Source organism: Schistocerca cancellata, chromosome 3 (genome assembly GCF_023864275.1).
Source record: "Schistocerca cancellata isolate TAMUIC-IGC-003103 chromosome 3, iqSchCanc2.1, whole genome shotgun sequence".
In the NCBI taxonomy this organism is placed as follows: Eukaryota; Metazoa; Arthropoda; class Insecta; order Orthoptera; family Acrididae; genus Schistocerca; species Schistocerca cancellata.
Window position 1 is genome coordinate 395,570,184 of NC_064628.1, and position 18,733 is coordinate 395,588,916.

Below are 18,733 nucleotides of genomic sequence, written 5' to 3' on the forward strand. Positions count from 1 at the left end.
AGGTTTGTCAGCTCATGGGAGAGTGTCACAGAGATACTGGAAAACCTGAACTAGAAGACACTTGAAGATAAAAGCAAACTGTCCCATTAAAGCCTACTTAGATTCATTATTTAAAGTTGGTTTTACAAACTTTCTAAGAATAGGTTACAACCTCCTATGTGTCATCCCCAGACAGTCTGTGGAGACAGTCTTAGTCTAATTATAATATGCACAGAGGCATTTAAGCAGTCATTCTTCTCATGCTCCATACATGAACAGAATGGACGAAAATGCCTACAGTAGGATGTACCCTCTGCCATGCACTTGACAGTGCTTTCAGAGTGTGGATGCAGATGAGATGAGGCAAGTGGGTGAAACGCCAGGCTGTTCCATGAAAAGTTACTGAAAGTAGTACTGTTCTGGGATGTATTTATACAGTGTGTACTTTTTTATTCTCAATCAGTCAATGGAAATGAGTGATTGGCGTCATTGGCCAGGAGGCCCCTCGCGGGGCAGGTCTGGCCGCCTTGGGTGACCTGCATGCTGGATGGGGATGAAATGATGATGAAGACAACACAACACCCAGTCCCTGAGCGGAGAAAATCCCTGACCCAGCCGGGAATCGAACCCGGACCCGTAGGACGGCAATCTGTCACGCTGACCACTCAGCTTTCGGGGCAGACAATCAGTCAATAAGAAAAGATCAGTAACAATTTGTTTGCCAAGTCTTACTTCCCCTTCTCACCTGTACTGTGCTGTCTCCTTTTGCCATGCAGCAATGCGTCTGTCAGTTATCTTTCTATTTTTCTGTCCTTTTAGCACAAATTGTGAAACAAAAGGTCATACAAAAGTAATGTCAGACAGCTCAGTTGACTGGCTACATATTATTTCACAACAGTAAACTAAAATTGCACTTCTTAATGCTGTTCATTGTTATGCTACCTAAATTTGCTAAAGTAAATTAGAAGGCAAGCTGCTTATTTGGAAAAACTACTGTCTCCTCAGTTATGTTAAATAGCTACTGTTTTTCTCCTTTTGGTAGCTAATATTTATGTGATTGCAGTGGTATTTTTCGAAGAATTTTGTTCAGCAGTGGTCCAAACTTGTCACATTTATGGTACTTACTACTTTTCATGTTTCATTTCACACAAATCATGTATTTACTCAATTAGCTGTAAACTTACTATTCAAATTTTCACTTTTGGTGTCCTTTTTCTAATCTTTGATAGCAAGATGCGCCTTTTATTTGTAGTAAGATTCAATTTTGTGGCTGGACAGCTTCCAAGGTCTAATTTCATTATAAACACCGCAGCACCACTTGGATTTAGATAGTCATGGAAACAATAAGTCTGAAAACATAACCAAAGTTTGTGGCAGTGTTAAACTTTGTTAGAATGGAGGCGGCTAATTTTTTTGGTCAATGAGCTTATCGACATAGAGTAGTTTATGCAAATTAAAGTTTTGATGTTAACTTTACCTCCAGAAAAGAATAATTAAGGCAGAGTGAGTATCTTTAATGACAACCTTTCTTATAACATGAGATCGTGTCAAGTCATCACAGCATGATCCAAAATGTTAGATACAGTTCTTCTGCTGGATCAGACTCACGTGTGAAGCAGTACTTCACTGTAACAAGCTTTTGTATACATCTGTAATATTGACGATATTTTTTTCCAGGTGAACTGGCAAACACACTTACAAAGAGGCAGGCATTTCCTTATTCGGACATCCCCGGCTTCCCCCACTCAACAGTTGCCGGCCATGCTGGCCAACTTGTATTTGGATTTCTTGAAGGTGTCGAAGTCATGTGCATGCAGGGGCGTTTCCATGCCTATGAGGGATACCCAATTTGGAAGGTAAGTGATAATAAAATATATGTAAAGAATATCTTCCTTAATTTTAGACCAAAAGTTTACACTATAGTGAAACAAGTGTCTGAGGCATTATCGAATGTTTTAATGTGGTTTTTAATGACCAAGACTCTTGTATATCAATTCTGGCTAATAATAATAATAAATACATACATACAACATTAAACATCCTTGATGGAGTACAAACATGACATGCTGCTCGGAAGTTCACTGCACAGCTGAAGCCAGTAACGTTTATGCAAATCTTGATGGATACAGAAGTAAACTTCCTGGTAGCACATCATTCAAATGCCGCAATAATAGCAAAAAGTTGCCACATTAATTGTATTTTTACTTCCTGATTTCTTATCAGACCTAGAATCGAGTTATATCACTCAATTTGTCATTGATATATTCTAGTCTGGAAAAAAAAAAAAAAAAAAATTCTTCTTGAGGAACGTTTGTTCCTGTATCACAGTGATGTCTGAAGTTATATGAAAATGCATTGGTCTTCATTATGGTCCCTGCCACTCTCTATCTAGGTTAAATGATAACAAACATCTGTGAGTGAAAAGTTATTTGAGATGAAAAACTTAGATGCCTCATCCTGTCTGTTATCAGCAAGTGCTACAGTATCAGCAAAGACTAGTTCCACCAGTAGTCTTGTTGGTTCGTTTGACATCTGGTGAACATGAATAGGTTCAAAACAAGTTAAAATTGTACTGTGGAATGTGGCTGAGGCCATAGCCTATTTATTTTGTTTGTGGCATCTTATCAGCTGAAGTATTGGGAAATATGTTGTAAAATCTGTAGTGGATGAAGTAGTGTGGCTTGTGCAGAAAATGCTTATATTCATACATACCCACAAAAATCATTGTCCTTCTGTTGCAGGCCAGTATGGATTAAGTAATAAAGCATCCAGAAGACTGGCCTGTAAAAGACTGGTTACAAAACTCAGCTCCACAAAATGGAAACAGCCTGTACACTTAAAAAAGTCCACAAGAAAAAAACTTCAAGAAACATAAAACTGAGACATGACACCACAGCCATCAAACCAGTGTGTCCTTGTGCAGATGAATCTTCTTTCTAAACAGAGGTACAGTGAAGAGAAATCCAGAAGGGGCAATGAAAAGTAACAAGGAAAATTTTAGGTTCAAATTATATTGAAGAAAGACTAAGAATAATTAAGGAATTAAAGTATACCAACATCTGCCTTGGTAGCTATGCGGTAAGCATGGGGGGTTGCTCGGAGACTTTTCCTCTGCTCAGGGACTGGGCGTTGTGTTTCTCTTGCTTTCGTATCACCATAACTGACAGTACTATTGAGATGGCTGAGTGGACATGGCCTTAAAGCCTATAAACTGAAGGAAAAAAGTGTACAAACATTATTCAGGTATGAAAAAATGTAAGCTATAATCTATAACCATACAAAAGAATGGAACCAACCAAATCAACTAGACAGATTGTGGAATTCTATTGTAATAGCAGTAAGAATAAAACTGAAATAATTAAATGTGATAGTGTAGCAAATGATGACCTGCAGTATGCAGGAATAACAACTTGATACACAAAACAGAAAATTTTGTAGCCAGAAAAATGATGACTTGGCTCCTAGTCTGGCAGAAAAACCCCTTAAAACCAGAGCCTTGGACTGATGAGTTGAAAAGAGCTGATTCTGGAGGATGAAAGTAATATGGACCCTGAGAAAGGCTGATTTCATGTTGCATCCTTTGAATAAAAGCCATGGCATTTTGTTTAAATATAATATAAATATTTCTGGAAAAAATTACATTTTATCAGCGGAGAAGAGTGACATATTACACACTCCCTTTTGTTTTAGAAACTATTTCAAACTGATTACTATCACAACCATCTTCAGCCATTCATTGGCTCTTTCAGAATCTACAATAGGAAAAAGGAATCATAGGCTAAATCAAAATCTAAAAACTTAATATTGTAGATTCTGAAGATGGCCAAAACTAATAACAGTTGTAATGCTCTGTTACTGTATCTGAACTAGAGAGATTGCTGATCTTTATTCCATGTGTGTAACTGATGCTATTGATGACTCGAATGGTAGCTTAAAGACAGATTTTGATCTGTGCAGTGTGCCATGCCTGTGAGGGTCATGAAGCTGATAGGGGTGACCCACCTGATTGCCACCAATGCTGCTGGAGGCATCAATGATGACCTGAATGTTGGTGACATCATGCTAATCAAGGACCACATCAGTCTGATGGGATTTGCTGGGAATGGCCCTCTTATTGGTCCAAATGATGAAAGGTGAGTGCTATCAAGGAGACTGATTTCCTTTTGCCTATTTGTCTCTTATGGAATATGCTTTAGAGACATACATGTAGTTTGGCTTGTATGCAATACCTGCAGCAATTCTTCCTTGGTGACTTCTACGACAGGTACAGATTGACCTTTGCTTTCATCTGTGTGTTGCTCCATCCTGAATCTGCAACTAATATTGTCCATTTTTAATGTCATCTGGGATTCCTCTCTTTCTCCTGCTCCCTCTTCTTTGGAATCTTTCTTCCAGTACATCTTTGTTGTGCGCAATTTCTTTGGAATATGAACCAGCCATTATGTTTTCCCTATTCTTTCCCTGTAGTTTTCTTCCATCTTTGGTTCTAAGACGACTACTTTCCTCACTCACTTTCCATTTCACTTAAAGCATTTTGTCCAAAACCACATTTCAGAACTATAAAAGTATTTTCCCTTTATCTTTTTGATTGCAAATTGTACATTGCCATATAATACCATACTTCAGACAAAGCACTTTATGTATCTTTCTTAGTTCTACAATATAGGAAAAGATAGGTTGCTACTTACCATAAAGAAGACACATTAAGCTGCAGACAGGCATAAGTAAGACACTTACATAAAGCTTTTGGCCACAGCCCTTATCAGCAAAAGAGAAACACACACAATTCATACATATAAATATGCACACCTCACTCATGCATGACTGCCAACTCTGGCAGTTCTGTCAGAATTCTTTCTGTTGTTAACAGATCTCCTAGCTTCTCAAAAGCTCTTTCACCCATAGCTACACTATTTCTTATTTCCTCCACAGTTTATATTTTCTACCACTCACCTTCCTAAGTATTTTAAAGACTTCATTTGTCCAACAAAAAAATAAAAAAGAAAAAAAGAAAAAATGGTTCAAATGGCTCTGAGCACTATGGGACTTAACTGCTGAGATCATCAGTCCCCTAGAACTTAGAACTACTTAAACCTAATTAACCTAAGGTAGCGGTCACACAGTTCCAGACTGAAGCACCTAGAACTGCTCGACCACTCCGGCCGGCTATTTGTTCAACATTCTTACCTTCAAATAACATTTTGTTTTCAGATTTTCTTCAGTTTTGTCCTTCTTGTATTTATCCTCATCCCATATTCTTTTTCACTTTTACAAGCTTCTCGACTGTAAATTTTAATTCATCTGATTCTGTCAACATATATACGTATGCATGTTTACACTTAATTGTTTTTCTCGTTTTTCCTCATTGCCAGTTCTCAATACCATTTCCTTTCTCAGTCATTTGTCCTTTTAGTAGTGTCAAACAGTTATATCCTTACATTTAATACACAATGAGACAAACTTAGTTGGTAACAGTAGTATTGTAACTAATCACAATGGATGTACAGCTATAAGAAAACAAATACAAACCACAATTTTAAAGCCATAATTGAATAGTTTCCTACTAGTGGATACTCTTCTCAAAAAGGCATGTTTTGTGTTCTTATGACAGTGATAAATTTGTTATATTGCTAAGAGTAAGTTATGTACATGGTCCAGGTACATAAATGTGACCACCGCCTCAACATAAATATGCAATAACTAATCAGATGGCAAATGGCAGCACTAGCAGTGAAGGGTATATGAAGTGTTTCGCAGGTGTGGAAAACAGAGCAGTCATCCTTGTAATGCGGAAACGGAGTAATTTATCTGAAAGGGCATGATCATTGGCTTCTGGCCAAGGGTGGAAGTATTTACAAAAGTTTGCTAACTGTTTGCATGCTGCTGTGGGTAAAGTATACAGTGTGTGGCAAAATGGCACTGTCCAAAACCAGCACTCAGCTAGTTATGCATCAAGGGCCATAGATGATAGAAGGTGAATGACAGCTGCAGAGATGTGTATAAGCAAATAGATGTGCAATTGATGAGCCACTGACCATTCAGATGAACCTGTGGCTATCAATACTGTCTCCTCAATGACTGTTCAGTGAATGTTGTTGTGCATTGGCCCCCCACAGCAGGTGCCTTGCTCATGCACCAGTGCTGACTGCTGTTCATTGGCAACAGAGGCTGAAATTTGAACATCATTACTATAGCTGGACGTCCACTAAGGGCAACAGGTGATCTTTCCATATGAATCACATTTTATTCTCCACTGTCATGGAACATCTGAAAGCAAACATCTTGCAACAACCATCGGAAGTGTCCAGGCCAGAGTAGGGAATGTTATGATCTGGGGAATGTTTTTGTGGCATTTCCTAGGTGACCTTATCATTCTGGAAGGCACAATGGATCAATACAAGTATGTGCTTATCCTTGGGGACCATGTCCAAGCCTACATGTAGTTTGTTCTCCTGGGCACGAGGGCATGCAACGTGTCGCACAGGGCGCAGTGTACATATGTGGTTTGAAGAGCACGAGGATGAGTTTATCACGCTCCCCTGGCCATGAAACTCCCTGTGTTTAATCCCACTCGAGAATCTGTGGGACCATCTCAGTCGGGCTGTTTGCGCCGTGGATCCTCAGTAGATAAACTTAGCATCGCTGGCCATGTCACTGGAATTAGCAGGGCTCCACATCCCTGTCAGTACCTTCCAGAACATGACTCTCTCCCTGCATGTCTCGGAGCAGTGCTGCAGGTGGTTATTCAGACTTCTGACAGGTGACTCCGTTAATGTTACTGGATAGTGTAGTGCTTTGAAAATTGTTGGATATACATATTTGTGAACAGGCTATAATGTTTATCTTCCTAAGAAAGGTGTGCTCAATTTTTTTGTTAACTGCATAGATCTTGTTTCTGTTTTTGTAGGGGGGGGGGGCAAATGGGATGACAAATCCAGAAAAAAAAAGGAATGAATCCTTAATAAAGCAATATCCATTTAATGTTCACAGGTTTGGACCACGCTTTGTGTCAATGAACAAAGCATATAATGTAAATCTCCGCAAGAAAGCCCATGAAGTGGCTAAGCAGATGGGTATTTCAGATGTTGTCAAGGAAGGCATTTACTGCTGCATAGGTGGACCAAACTATGAAACTGTTGCAGAAAACAGATGCCTCAAATTGATGGGAGTGGATGCTATTGGTAAGAAATATTATTCAGCTTATAGTAAATTGACTTTCTCAATTTTATTCTGTGAATTTCTGGGCTGTATGACAGTGAGTGATGAAATGTAAATAGTAGAAATCATAGAATGTGAAACTACATCATAAAGAGTTCCTTGAAAAGGATTTGTTGTTTCCAGAATGAGATTTTAACTCTGCAGCAGGGTGTGCACTGATATGAAACTTCCTGGCAGATTAAAACTGTGTGCTGGACCAAGACTCGAACTTGGGACCTTTTCCTTTCACGGGTAAGTGCTCTACCATCTGAGCTACCCGAGCACGACTCACACCCCATCCTCACAGCTTCAGGTAGTGGCGGAAGTGAAGCTGTGAGGATGGGGCGTCAGTCGTGCTCGGGTAGCTCAGATGATAGAGCACTTGCCCGTGAAAGGCAAAGGTCCCAAGTTCGAGTCTCAGTCCGGCACACAGTTTTAATCTGCCAGTAAGTTTCAGGATTTGTTGTTTTCCAAAGCTGCTATGAACAGCAAATGTCAGGTCATTCTTGTTAATGATCAGTTTGTAAAGTCAGGGCTTCCATATGGCATGATATGCTTCTGCTTATGTCATCAACGGATTTCACATTGATCACTGGAACACATTGTGACATAACATTAAGATGTTCAGAAAATTTTTGTGGGTTTCCTGCCTCATCCGTTCAGTGTGTCTTCAATATTTTGTGTGGCATACATGCCTTCTGGCCAGAAGATGAAAAACTCTGAGAATATTTTGTTACATTGATAGGCCATGAAAACCATAATTTATATGTTCTTGAAATGTTCACCATTTTCTGCATCCGTAAGCATCAGTCATTTCACCAAACTAATACTACATTTTAAATAGACAGATAAAAAAATCTACTCACCAAGTGGCAGCAGGGGAACATGCATGCAAAAAGGATTGAACTTTCAGAAGGTTCTGTAGCCAGTGGCTCCTTCTTCTGGTGGAAGAGTTGAGGGGAAGGAAGAGGGGCGAAGGAAAAGGACTGGAGAGGTTTAGGGAAAGGGTACAGTTTAGAAAAGACACCCAGAACCCCAGGTCAGAGGAGGTGGATGGGATGAGAAGGTCTTTCTTTCTCATGCCATCCAGTAAGTCTTCCTGGAAGATTAAAACTGTGTGCCAGAATGAGACTTGAACTTGGGGCTTTAGCCTTTCATGGGCAAGTGCTCTGCTGACTGAGCTATCCAAGCATGACTCATGACCCTTCCTCACAGCTTCAGTTCTGCCAGTACCTCGTCTCCTACCTTCCAAACTTCGAAGAAGCTCTTCTGTGAACCTTGCAGAACTAGCACCCCTGGAAGAAAGGATATTGTGGAGACATGGCTCAGCCACAGCCTGGGGGATGTTTCCAAAATGAGATTTTCACTCTGCAGTGGAGTGGTGCTAGGTCTGCAAGGTTCGCAGAAGAGCTTCTGTGAAGTTTGGAAGTAGGAGACGAGGTACTGGCAGAACTGAAGCTGTGAGGAGAGGTTGTGAGTCGTGCTTGGGTAGCTCAGTTGGTAGAGCACTTGAGTGCGAAAGGCAAAGTTCCCGAGTTAGATTCTTGGTATGGCACACAGTTTTAGTCTGCCAGGAAGTTTCATATTTAATTGTACTTCAAATATATTTTTAGAGATGCAGTTATCTATAATGATTTATTATCTGAATGAAATAAAATAAAATCAGTCAGATCCTGAGTAGATTTTGCTTCAAATGTTCAGAAATGCTAACATGCACTTCACTTCACAAAATGCAAAAATTTTGTGTACTGTGAACTACAGTAACAATGAGTAACAGTCTGAAACAGACAACTCATACAAATACCTGGGTGTAACAGTTTGTGGAAAAATGGGGCTATGTCATAGGAAAGGCAAGGGGTAGATATCAGTTCACTGGTAGAATACTGGGAGAACATGGTCTACAAAGTACACTGACACAAATCACTTGTGCATTTGATCTTAGAATATTGATGAAGTGTGTGAGAACCATACCAAGTAGGGCTAACAAGAGATTTGGAGAATATTGGATGGAGGTCGCCACAAATGGTCACAAGTTTAACTAGCAGGAATGTCATAAGAATTTTGAAAAATTAGTACTGGCAGACACACGAGGATAGATGAAAATTATCCTGAAAAAGCCTGCTTGATGTATCTAGAACCAGTATCAAATGAAGAACTTATGAATTTACTGCACCTGCTATAAATCACTGCTTCAGGGTCCATGATGACAAGGTTCGACTAATTACAATGTGCACAGAGGAATTTAAGCAGTTATACTTCACCCACTCCATGCACAATTAGAATGAGGAAAAACCATGACATGTGGTGCAATGCTAAGAACACACAGTTATGTCACTTCACAGTGTTTTACAGAGTACTTATAATCATGCAGAAAGAGAACAAATTTTACACAGGCTGCAGTAAATCCTGGTGCTTCTTCTGGGCCTGTCAGTGTAAAGAAGTTGCTATTTCATCCCACAGCAGTGGCTGGAAGGCCACCTGACTAGCAGTAGAGTGCTGCAGCTATAGTCAGACCAGTGTTGGGCCGAGAGCTGAAGTGGCACACTGCACGAGGCACCACCCACACTGCATAAGGTAGCACTGTGCACAGCCCTGATGAGATAGGTACATGTTTTGTTTGATGCCCATAACATGAAGAGCAGAAACACTGCAGTGTCTTCCAGCACCTAGGAGACATAGCACATTTTGTGGTCTGTGTGCATTAGAAACTAGCATATGGGTAGTTTGTTGCTAGGAGTATCATCGAGTTCATTTTTCTACAGGATGAAGTGAATTCACACTGCTGTACTGTAGTCTGCACCAATTTCAGAGGCTATCTCATTACCTTAGGTGTATCAGTCAAACCAGCTTGGTTCCTGCAAGGTGGTGCAAGGATTAATTGGTCAGGAGGAGGCTAATTTTCTTTAAGGAAAATTCCTATGAGTTTGTAACAAAAGAAGGTGGATTTTTCACCCTATTCTAGTAATGTTAATGCAAACTATGCATTATAACAACGAAAATAATCCATAATTGATAATATAATATAAATGGACAGATAAAAAATCTACCCACCAAGCGGCAGCAAGGGATTACACATGCAAAAGGATTGAACTTTCACAAGGCCCCAAAGCCAGTGGCTCCTCCTTCTGGTGGAAGAGTTGAAGGGGAAGCACACACTCTGCTGCAGAGTGAAAAATCTCATTCTGGATATAATTACATAACTGCATACTGGAGAATATAACTTGTATTTCAACAGTGATGATATGTATCTGTATATGCCATGTCCATCATACCATGAAATCCTTAAACCAGTCATAAATTTTGTTTCAAACTCCTTATGATCATATTTTCATTAATTACTGTTGGAGTGGTACTGAGTCAAATGCATTCTGGGAATCAAGAAATACTGAATCTAATCATTTGTCTTGCCGCAGTGGTAACACCGGTTCCCGTCAGATCACCCAAGTTAAGTGCTGTTGGGCTAGTATGGATGGATGACCATCCGGTCTGCCGAGTGCTGTTGGCAAGTGGGGTGCACTCAGCATTTGTGAGGCAAACTGATGAGCTACTTGATTGAGAAGTAGTGACTCCAGTCTTGTAAACTGACATATGGCTGGGGAGTCGTGTGCTGACCACATGCCCCTCCATATCTGCATCCAGTAAAGCCTGTGGGCTGAGGATCACACAGCAGCCAGTCAGTACCATTGGGCCTTCCAAGGCCTGTTTGGATGGAGTTTAGTTTAGTTTTTAATCATTTGTCTTGATCCATGGGTTTCAGAATGCCATGTGAGAACAGCGGAAGTTGGGGTTCCCACAACCAAAGTTTTCAGAATCCTTGCTGGGTGGTTATTTTGTTAGAGATATCTCATTATGTCTGACATCAGAATATGTTCTGGGATTCTACAACAGATGGACATTAGGATGTGACTTGTGCTTTATTCCAATCACTGGGCATAGTTTTTTGTTGTTGTAAATATGATCTCATTTATATTACAGTTAAATTGGGACACCTTGGCTGCAAATACTGTATAGCATCTGACAGGGATTTCATTGGGCCCTGCCAATTTGTTTAGTTTTAATGATTTCAGCTGTTTCTCAATGCCACTGACACTAATATCTGTATCATGAGATGATTAAATTGGGGCAGTACTTCTATCTTTCTGTTTGTAAAAAAAAATTGAAAAAGGAGTTCAGCATTTCTGATTTTGCTTTGCTACCCTCAATTTCAGTTCCTACGTCATCCAGGAGTGTCAGCACACGTAAACGCTCTGAATAGCCTCAAGTCTAACATGCAGAATTCAACAGAGGCCCTCTTAATTGTTTGTCTCACTTCAGGTGGTATTAGGGAACAATTGTAGGTCAGATAAAAGGCACTCACTATACAAATTACAAGATTTTTACTGTTACAGGTAGATGTGTTCTTTCATAACATCATGAAAGATCATCTCCCTAGTACTACTGATTTTGGTGTGCTTTACCAAATGTGTAGCACCATGAAGCACTGAGGAGATATATTTGTAACATTTGCAACATGTCATGATCCCAAAACATACATCTCATGTCATTACCACAAAGAGGGTTCACAGGTTTCCGTATCTGGTGCTCTACATCTACAACCATACTCTGCAAGCCACCTGACGGTGTGTGGCGGAGGGTACCTTGAGTACCTCTATCGGTTCTCCCTTCTATTCCAGTCTCGTATTGTTCGTGGAAAGAAGGATTGTCGGTATGCCTCTGTATGGGCTCTAATTTCTCTGATTTTATCCTCATGGTCTCTTCGTGAGATATACGTAGGAGGGAGCAATATACTGCTAGACTCTTCGGTGAAGGTATGTTCTCGAAACTTTGACAAAAGCCCGTACCGAGCTACTGAGTGTCTCTCCTGCAGAGTCTTCCACTGGAGTTTATCTATCATCTCCGTAACGCTTTCGCGATTACTAAATGATCCTGTAATGAAGCGTGCTGCTCTCTGTTGGATCTTCTCTACATCTTCTATCAACCCTATCTGGTACGGATCCCACACTGCTGAGCAGTATTCAAGCAGTGGGCGAACAAGTGTACTGTAACCTACTTACTTTGTTTTCGGATTGCATTTCCTTAGGATTCTTCCAATGAACCTCAGTCTGGCATCTGCTTTACCGACGATCAACATTATATGATCATTCCATTTTAAATCACTCCTAATGCGTACTCCCAGATAATTTATGGTATTAACTGCTTCCAGTTGCTGACCTATTTTGTAGCTAAATGATAAAGGATCTATCTTTCTGTGTATTCACAGCACATTACACTTGTCTACATTGAGATTCAATTGCCATTCCCTGCACCATGCGTCAATTCGCTGCAGATCCTCCTGCATTTCAGTACAATTTTCCATTGTTACAACCTCTCGATACACCACTGCATCATCTGCAAAAAGCCTCAGTGAACTTCCGACGTCATCCACCAGGTCATTTATGTATATTGTGAATAGCAACTGTCCTATGACACTCCCCTGCGGCACACCTGAAATCACTGTTACTTCGGAAGACTTCTCTCCATTGAGAATGACATGCTGCGTCCTGTTATCTAGGAACTCCTCAATCCAATCACATAATTGGTCTGATAGTCCATATGCTCTTACTTTGTTCATTAAACGACTGTGGGGAACTGTATCGAACGCCTTGCGGAAGTCAAGAAACACGGCATCTACCTGGGAACCCGTGTCTATGGCCTTCTGAGTCTCGTGGACGAATAGCGCGAGCTGGGTTTCACATGACCGTCTTTTTCGAAACCCATGCAGATTCCTACAGAGTAGATTTCTAGTCTCCAGAAAAGTCATTATACTCGAACACAATACGTGTTCCAAAATTCTACAACTGATCGACGTTAGAGATCTAGGTCTATAGTTTTGCACATCTGTTCGACGTCCCTTCTTGAAAACGGGGATGACCTGTGCCCTTTTCCAATCCTTTGGAACGCTACGCTCTTCTAGAGACCTACGGTACACCGCTGCAAGAAGGGGGGCAAGTTCATTCGCGTACTCTGTGTAAAATTGAACTGGTATCCCATCAGGTCCAGAGGCCTTTCCTCTTTTGAGCGATTTTAATTGTTTCTCTATCCCTCTGTCGTCTATTTCGATATCTGCTTCCTTATTTAAACTCTTCTGCAGAATTGGGGGAAAGTGGTGAGACGCTGGACTTGATTCACCTAGACAGTGGCTCAAAACCCTGCTGTCTGTCCAGTGAGGTGTAGAATTACTAATAAAACCATCATAATTGAAGAATTGCCACTTATAGATGTAAACTGAGAATCTTATCTTAAAGGCAAGAATCAGCAGAGGCAATCACCACCCAAATGGATACATACAGTAACATCTCGTTTTTCTAGTGTTTGCACAATTACTGTTTCTAAAAGAGTAGTGAGCTGGCTGTATCATGATAGTTGAGTGTATGTCTTGGGCAGTGTAAGGCAACTTCTGTACGTCAGGTGCTAGCCAACTTGGCTTGGTACTCATGAGTGTTTTAGTGCTAAAAACAACATAGTTTTTTTGGTGTTGTCAGATAGACCTATTAGCATTAAGTTTCCTCTGGTTAACTGTAAAATGCATTCATATCTAACTCAATAATGTGACCACATGGTCCTGGTTTTCCAGCATGACTTGCAGCATGTGATACTGGCTCTGGCTTTCACATAATGGACATTGAGCAAGCTTGACAAGTACTGGCACTGTGAACCCTTTCTAGAAACCTGGCAATGCAAAATAAATGTTCCCTTCACATGGATATCTCCAAGTAACCACATAAAATTGTGTATGTGTGCACAATAACTCACCTCTCAAAATAAGATATTTAATCAATATCAGAATATGAAACTTGAATATTCTGGAATATCAGAATCTCTTTAAATTTCAAAAAGGTTTCTCCTCAGAATGTGCCATTTTTCGATCTGTGAATCACATTATACAGAACTTAAATGAAATATTGTTAACTGTTTTTTTTATATGACTGGTCAAAATCACTTGGTTTTGTAGTTCACAGTATTCTCTTAGAGAAACACTAATATTGTGGTATCAGAGATATTAACAGAACTGGTTTTCATCTTGCTCGTCTAAAAGGCCATAGAGTATTGCATTACGGAAGCCAGGGATTGTACACAATGAAACACACTTTCACCATGGGAAACAATCACTAGGTGGATGTCACAGATCAATATTGGGTCTGCATTTGTATATAAATAATCTGCCTTCATATATCCAAGAGTCAGAAACAGTGCTGTTTGCTTATGGTGCAATCTTTATAATCAAGCCTAATGGAGTAACATCAACATGTGAAAATGTAAATTTTTCTTGAAAATTAATAACTGGTTCTCTGATATTGGACAGTCACTGAATTGAGATAAAACAATACATGAAATTCAGCAGGCCTACAGTGCAAGTTCTCGCCACACCATTAGAAGTAATGCAGGAGGATAAATAAATTAATGAACCAGATTACTCTCAATTGTTAGGTGTTTATGGAACTGGAAGTCACATGTTACAGACCTTCTTAAATGTCTAAGCTCTGCAGATTTTGTATTAGAGATAGTATCAGACTTTGAAGATAAAAATGTCAAATGTAGACTTGCTTTATCTGTTTTAATTCATCTTCTTGTGGCATCATGTTCTGGGAAATGTTTTTCTCATATGGAAGCATGTATTAAGGGTAATACAATCTCTCCACTCTTACAACTTCTTGTAAACCTGTCACTGTAAAGCACACCTATGCCCGTATACGAAGACAGCTGGAAACAGTATGTCATTACTGCATTTTGGGAGGTGGACTAAGCCAGTGTGGGAGTTGTCAGGTGTCATTGTGTGGGTAGAGGATGTGAGAGGTGGGAGGCAGGAAGAAGAGTGGGGGTTGGCAACTCAGAGGGAGGCAGCAGGTTTGCTGGCTAGGAATGTGAGGGGGAGATGAGCCAGGTGCACAGACTAGATATGTGACGCACGAGTATCAGAGCCAGTGGGGAGCAGCACATGCTGAACGTGACATGGGAATGTTAATTGGGAGGGGGGGTGTGATCCTGTCACTCTCTCCCAATTACTTTCCGCACATCACCTTTACAGTGCCGCTTTCCACCAGTTGACACCTATATGTTTCTGCTTTCCAGTGACTGGTCTCCTTTACTCCTGAAATATTTATATTCTACCAGAAATTTCCTACAAAATCTTTAAGCAGTCGGGCATACTGAGAACAGCCCCACAATAAAATTATTGTTGTGAAGTTTGTTGATGTTGCTTTCAAACTGCAACTGATTGGCAACATTAATGAATTTGATACTAGAAGCAGAAATGATTTACATAATTCATCACTCAGCCTTTGTGTTGTACATAAAAGAGTGAAGTAATGAACTGTAAAATCTTTGACCACCAACCCAGTGATGGAAAAAGTTTAGGTTTCAAATACGTTTGTATTAACTGAAGTGTGTGGCAACTCATAACCACACATTCACAGTTACCTCACAAACAGCTCATCCACAAACTCTTGTTCACTGGAGAATTTTTGCTTCCTTTTATTGTATACTTTCATCCAGTTTTTGCTGTTAATTACCAACGTGCATGATGTTTTTTGCACCATGAGAGCTGTCTACAGACCAATAAAAACAAAACAAAATATAATAAAGAAAACAAAATGAAATAAATGCTGATCACCTCCAAGAATGATTTTAATGACTGTCACCATTTACTTGCTTTTGCATTGTGAAAACTTCATATTCATTTTAATGCAACCTGTTATTAATGTTCTGTAGCTTCATTGTGTAATAATATGAATTTAACAAAATACTCTTGTTTTGTTAGGAATGAGCACAGTCCACGAAGTTATTGTGGCACGCCACTGCGGGATGGAGGTGTTTGCCCTCAGCCTCATCACCAACAAGTGTGCCCTCAACTACGATGGTGACCAGGAGGTGTGCCACGAGGAGGTCATCGAGGTCGGCAGGGTGAGGGCCAAGGTCCTGCAGCAGCTCGTCTCAAACCTGGTCCCACTCATGATGGCAGCGACAGCTTCAAAATGAAGCTGTGAATCTAAACTGGGAAAATGCTTTACTCCGCAGAGTGCTGCTGTTGTAAATGGTGCCTTATAGTATGGCACTTACTGATAGGGAAGGAGGACTAGCTTTTCAGTGTCTGGGAGTTTTGTCCAATACATATTATATCATGATCCACAGGGAATATATAGTGATAAAGTGTGTGAAACGAGGCTGTTCACCAGAAGGATAAACATAGCATGTGAGCTGTACAAAATCTGAAATTTCTTATGAGTAATGGTTTCGTTTTGTGAACATATGGAAACTCAGGGTGCAAGACATGTTTTACATATTTGTTTTTTATGAGTAGACTGTAAGTTGTTAGTGCCTGCTAGATCAGGATTCAGTTCCTGCTGTGCACCATTGATGTGGTTTTCCAGCTTTAATGTAAATATGTCTTCCCCTTATTTTGAATTGGATGCTAAATTTCTAATGCTGCTTTTACAATGTTATCACGTGTGCTTTAAAGGATGTGAAAAATTATTACAGTTTTATGCATGAGACCAATATTGTAAAGATATGTAATGTTTCATTTAATTGGATTCAGTACTCTTTCTCAGACAACTGCCCAGCAGAAAGAGATAAAATGCTTGTAACTGTTTCAGCAATTGATATTCTTCTTTTTATACACTTCAGACTTGTGTCCACACATATGCTACAGAAGACAAAACATGGCTTGTTTTATTTGGTCTGCTGTATTTTATGTTGTAGTAAAGTTTCTTAACATGTTCTGTAGTAGGTCAGAAGATTTGAAAATACATTAAAAATTATCAACTCTTTGAAATTTAGATTACCTCTGTGGCATGAGAAACTCTTACTACACATTTTTGGGGATAAAATTAAAATGTACCTGAGTCAATATGACTTTTTACATCATTCCTTTGTTCTCTTCTTCTTAGCAGTATCAATAATTTGTACATGTATTAAAGTAATCTTATCTTTGTTTTCCTTCACAAATTTGTATAAGACTGAATGATCTGGTTTGCAGCTATAAATATGCAGAAAGAAGGAAAAGTAACTTGTATTTATTTCATAATATTGTACAGTACTATGTTATAGAAAAATTTTGGATAGTGGCAACGGCAGCAGTATCAGTCTTCCTGAAGAATTTGCAGCCATTCTTGAAACTGCATTGACACAGTGGCATTTCAGATAATTTGGTGAGCAAAAGGCAGACAACACAACTGCAATTTGACTTGTGTTCACTGTTAATAAAGTGGACTGATATCACTGGCTGTTTAATCTCCAGAAAATGAACGAGACCACCAGCAGTCTTGTATGTGTCACAATCAGTGTTTGCTGTTTTATAATGGACAGTGTTACTGTTTTCAAGAATTGAAAGGCTATTGTAAGCATTGCTAAAAATACTAGAAACAGAGACAGTGAGTTTTAAAAATTCAGAACTGTATATTTTTCGATAGGTTAAGATATTTATGCTGTGTATCTAAGGCGACATTTTAAATGTTTCTTTTATACAATGTGTTATTTAAGACTAGGTAGAAAACTATACTGTTATTTCATTATATGAAGATAATGTACTATATTTGAAATGTTGAAACATTAGTGATAGAGTACAAATTATACTAAAAATTACAATGTGCATTAAAATTGTTCAGTATTTCAAATACAGAAAAGTGTTATCATCTTTGTCCAATTTTTATAACATCACACATTTCCAGAAATAAAATGTTCTTGGACTGTAATGAATTTATTTAATGTATTTTGTGTGTTCATCTCTCTTTAAGGATATTACCATGAGTAATTTAAAATATATTTTACATTTTCCCTGACATGTTGAAAAGTGTGGTTACATTTTGTGTAGTAGCTTACGACGACACATTAACTAAAATACAGGCAATCAAATAACAGAAGTAGATTGTTTATAAACAATTTTGTGATGTGCCTGTGAAAATAGTGAACAAAACAGCTTTGTATCTAAGATATATTTGCTATGCTGTTTTCTTAAGCTTTGTTGTTGTCATTTTTATTAGTACCAATTACAAATCCTTCCAATTTGTTTGACAGATTTCATACATTTAAATATTATTCCATAGAGTGAAAGTAGTGTTGCTCCAAATATTATTGTTGAAAAGTTTTGACATTATCTGCTATTGTTTTCAGTAAGATTGTTATAAAGATTAACTGAAAAGTACATTCCTGACACAGAAGTAATGATCTGTGTAAAAGTTAGGTTTTCATTTTGTCTGGTATAGGGGTCATGAATATAAGGAAGTTCTTTCCCCTTCACGGTACTGTCTTTAACTATTACATTTTTAAAAGGTTATAAGTTTCCATCATGCTCAACATGTAAATACATGATAGAGATGGAGTACCACAGATCTTAAACAGTGGTTTACATGAGTCTCTAGGTTGGCATCCAGTCATGATTATAATGGCCTTTTTCACAGTTTGAATGTGCTGATCGCTGCTTTGAAGTTTTTGAAAATGTGACCCCATATTTAAGATGGGAACAAAATAGGCCTGACAGACACTACTTACTGTTTTCTCAATGCAGAAGAATTTTAGTGAG

General features: G+C 39.1%; 1 protein-coding gene across 1 annotated transcript in view; it reads left to right on the plus strand.

The window, feature by feature from the left end:
- The window catches only part of LOC126175125 (purine nucleoside phosphorylase-like), a 93,885-nt gene extending 76,003 nt beyond the window's left edge, over positions 1-17,882 (plus strand). Inside the window, exons 3-6 of the mRNA XM_049921678.1 lie at positions 1,657-1,835; positions 3,937-4,112; positions 6,970-7,160; positions 15,974-17,882. Coding sequence (XP_049777635.1) covers positions 1,657-1,835; positions 3,937-4,112; positions 6,970-7,160; positions 15,974-16,191 — 764 coding nt within the window. The 3' untranslated portion in view covers positions 16,192-17,882. The remainder of the gene's footprint in view (positions 1-1,656; positions 1,836-3,936; positions 4,113-6,969; positions 7,161-15,973) is intronic.
- Positions 17,883-18,733: the final 851 nt, after the last annotated feature.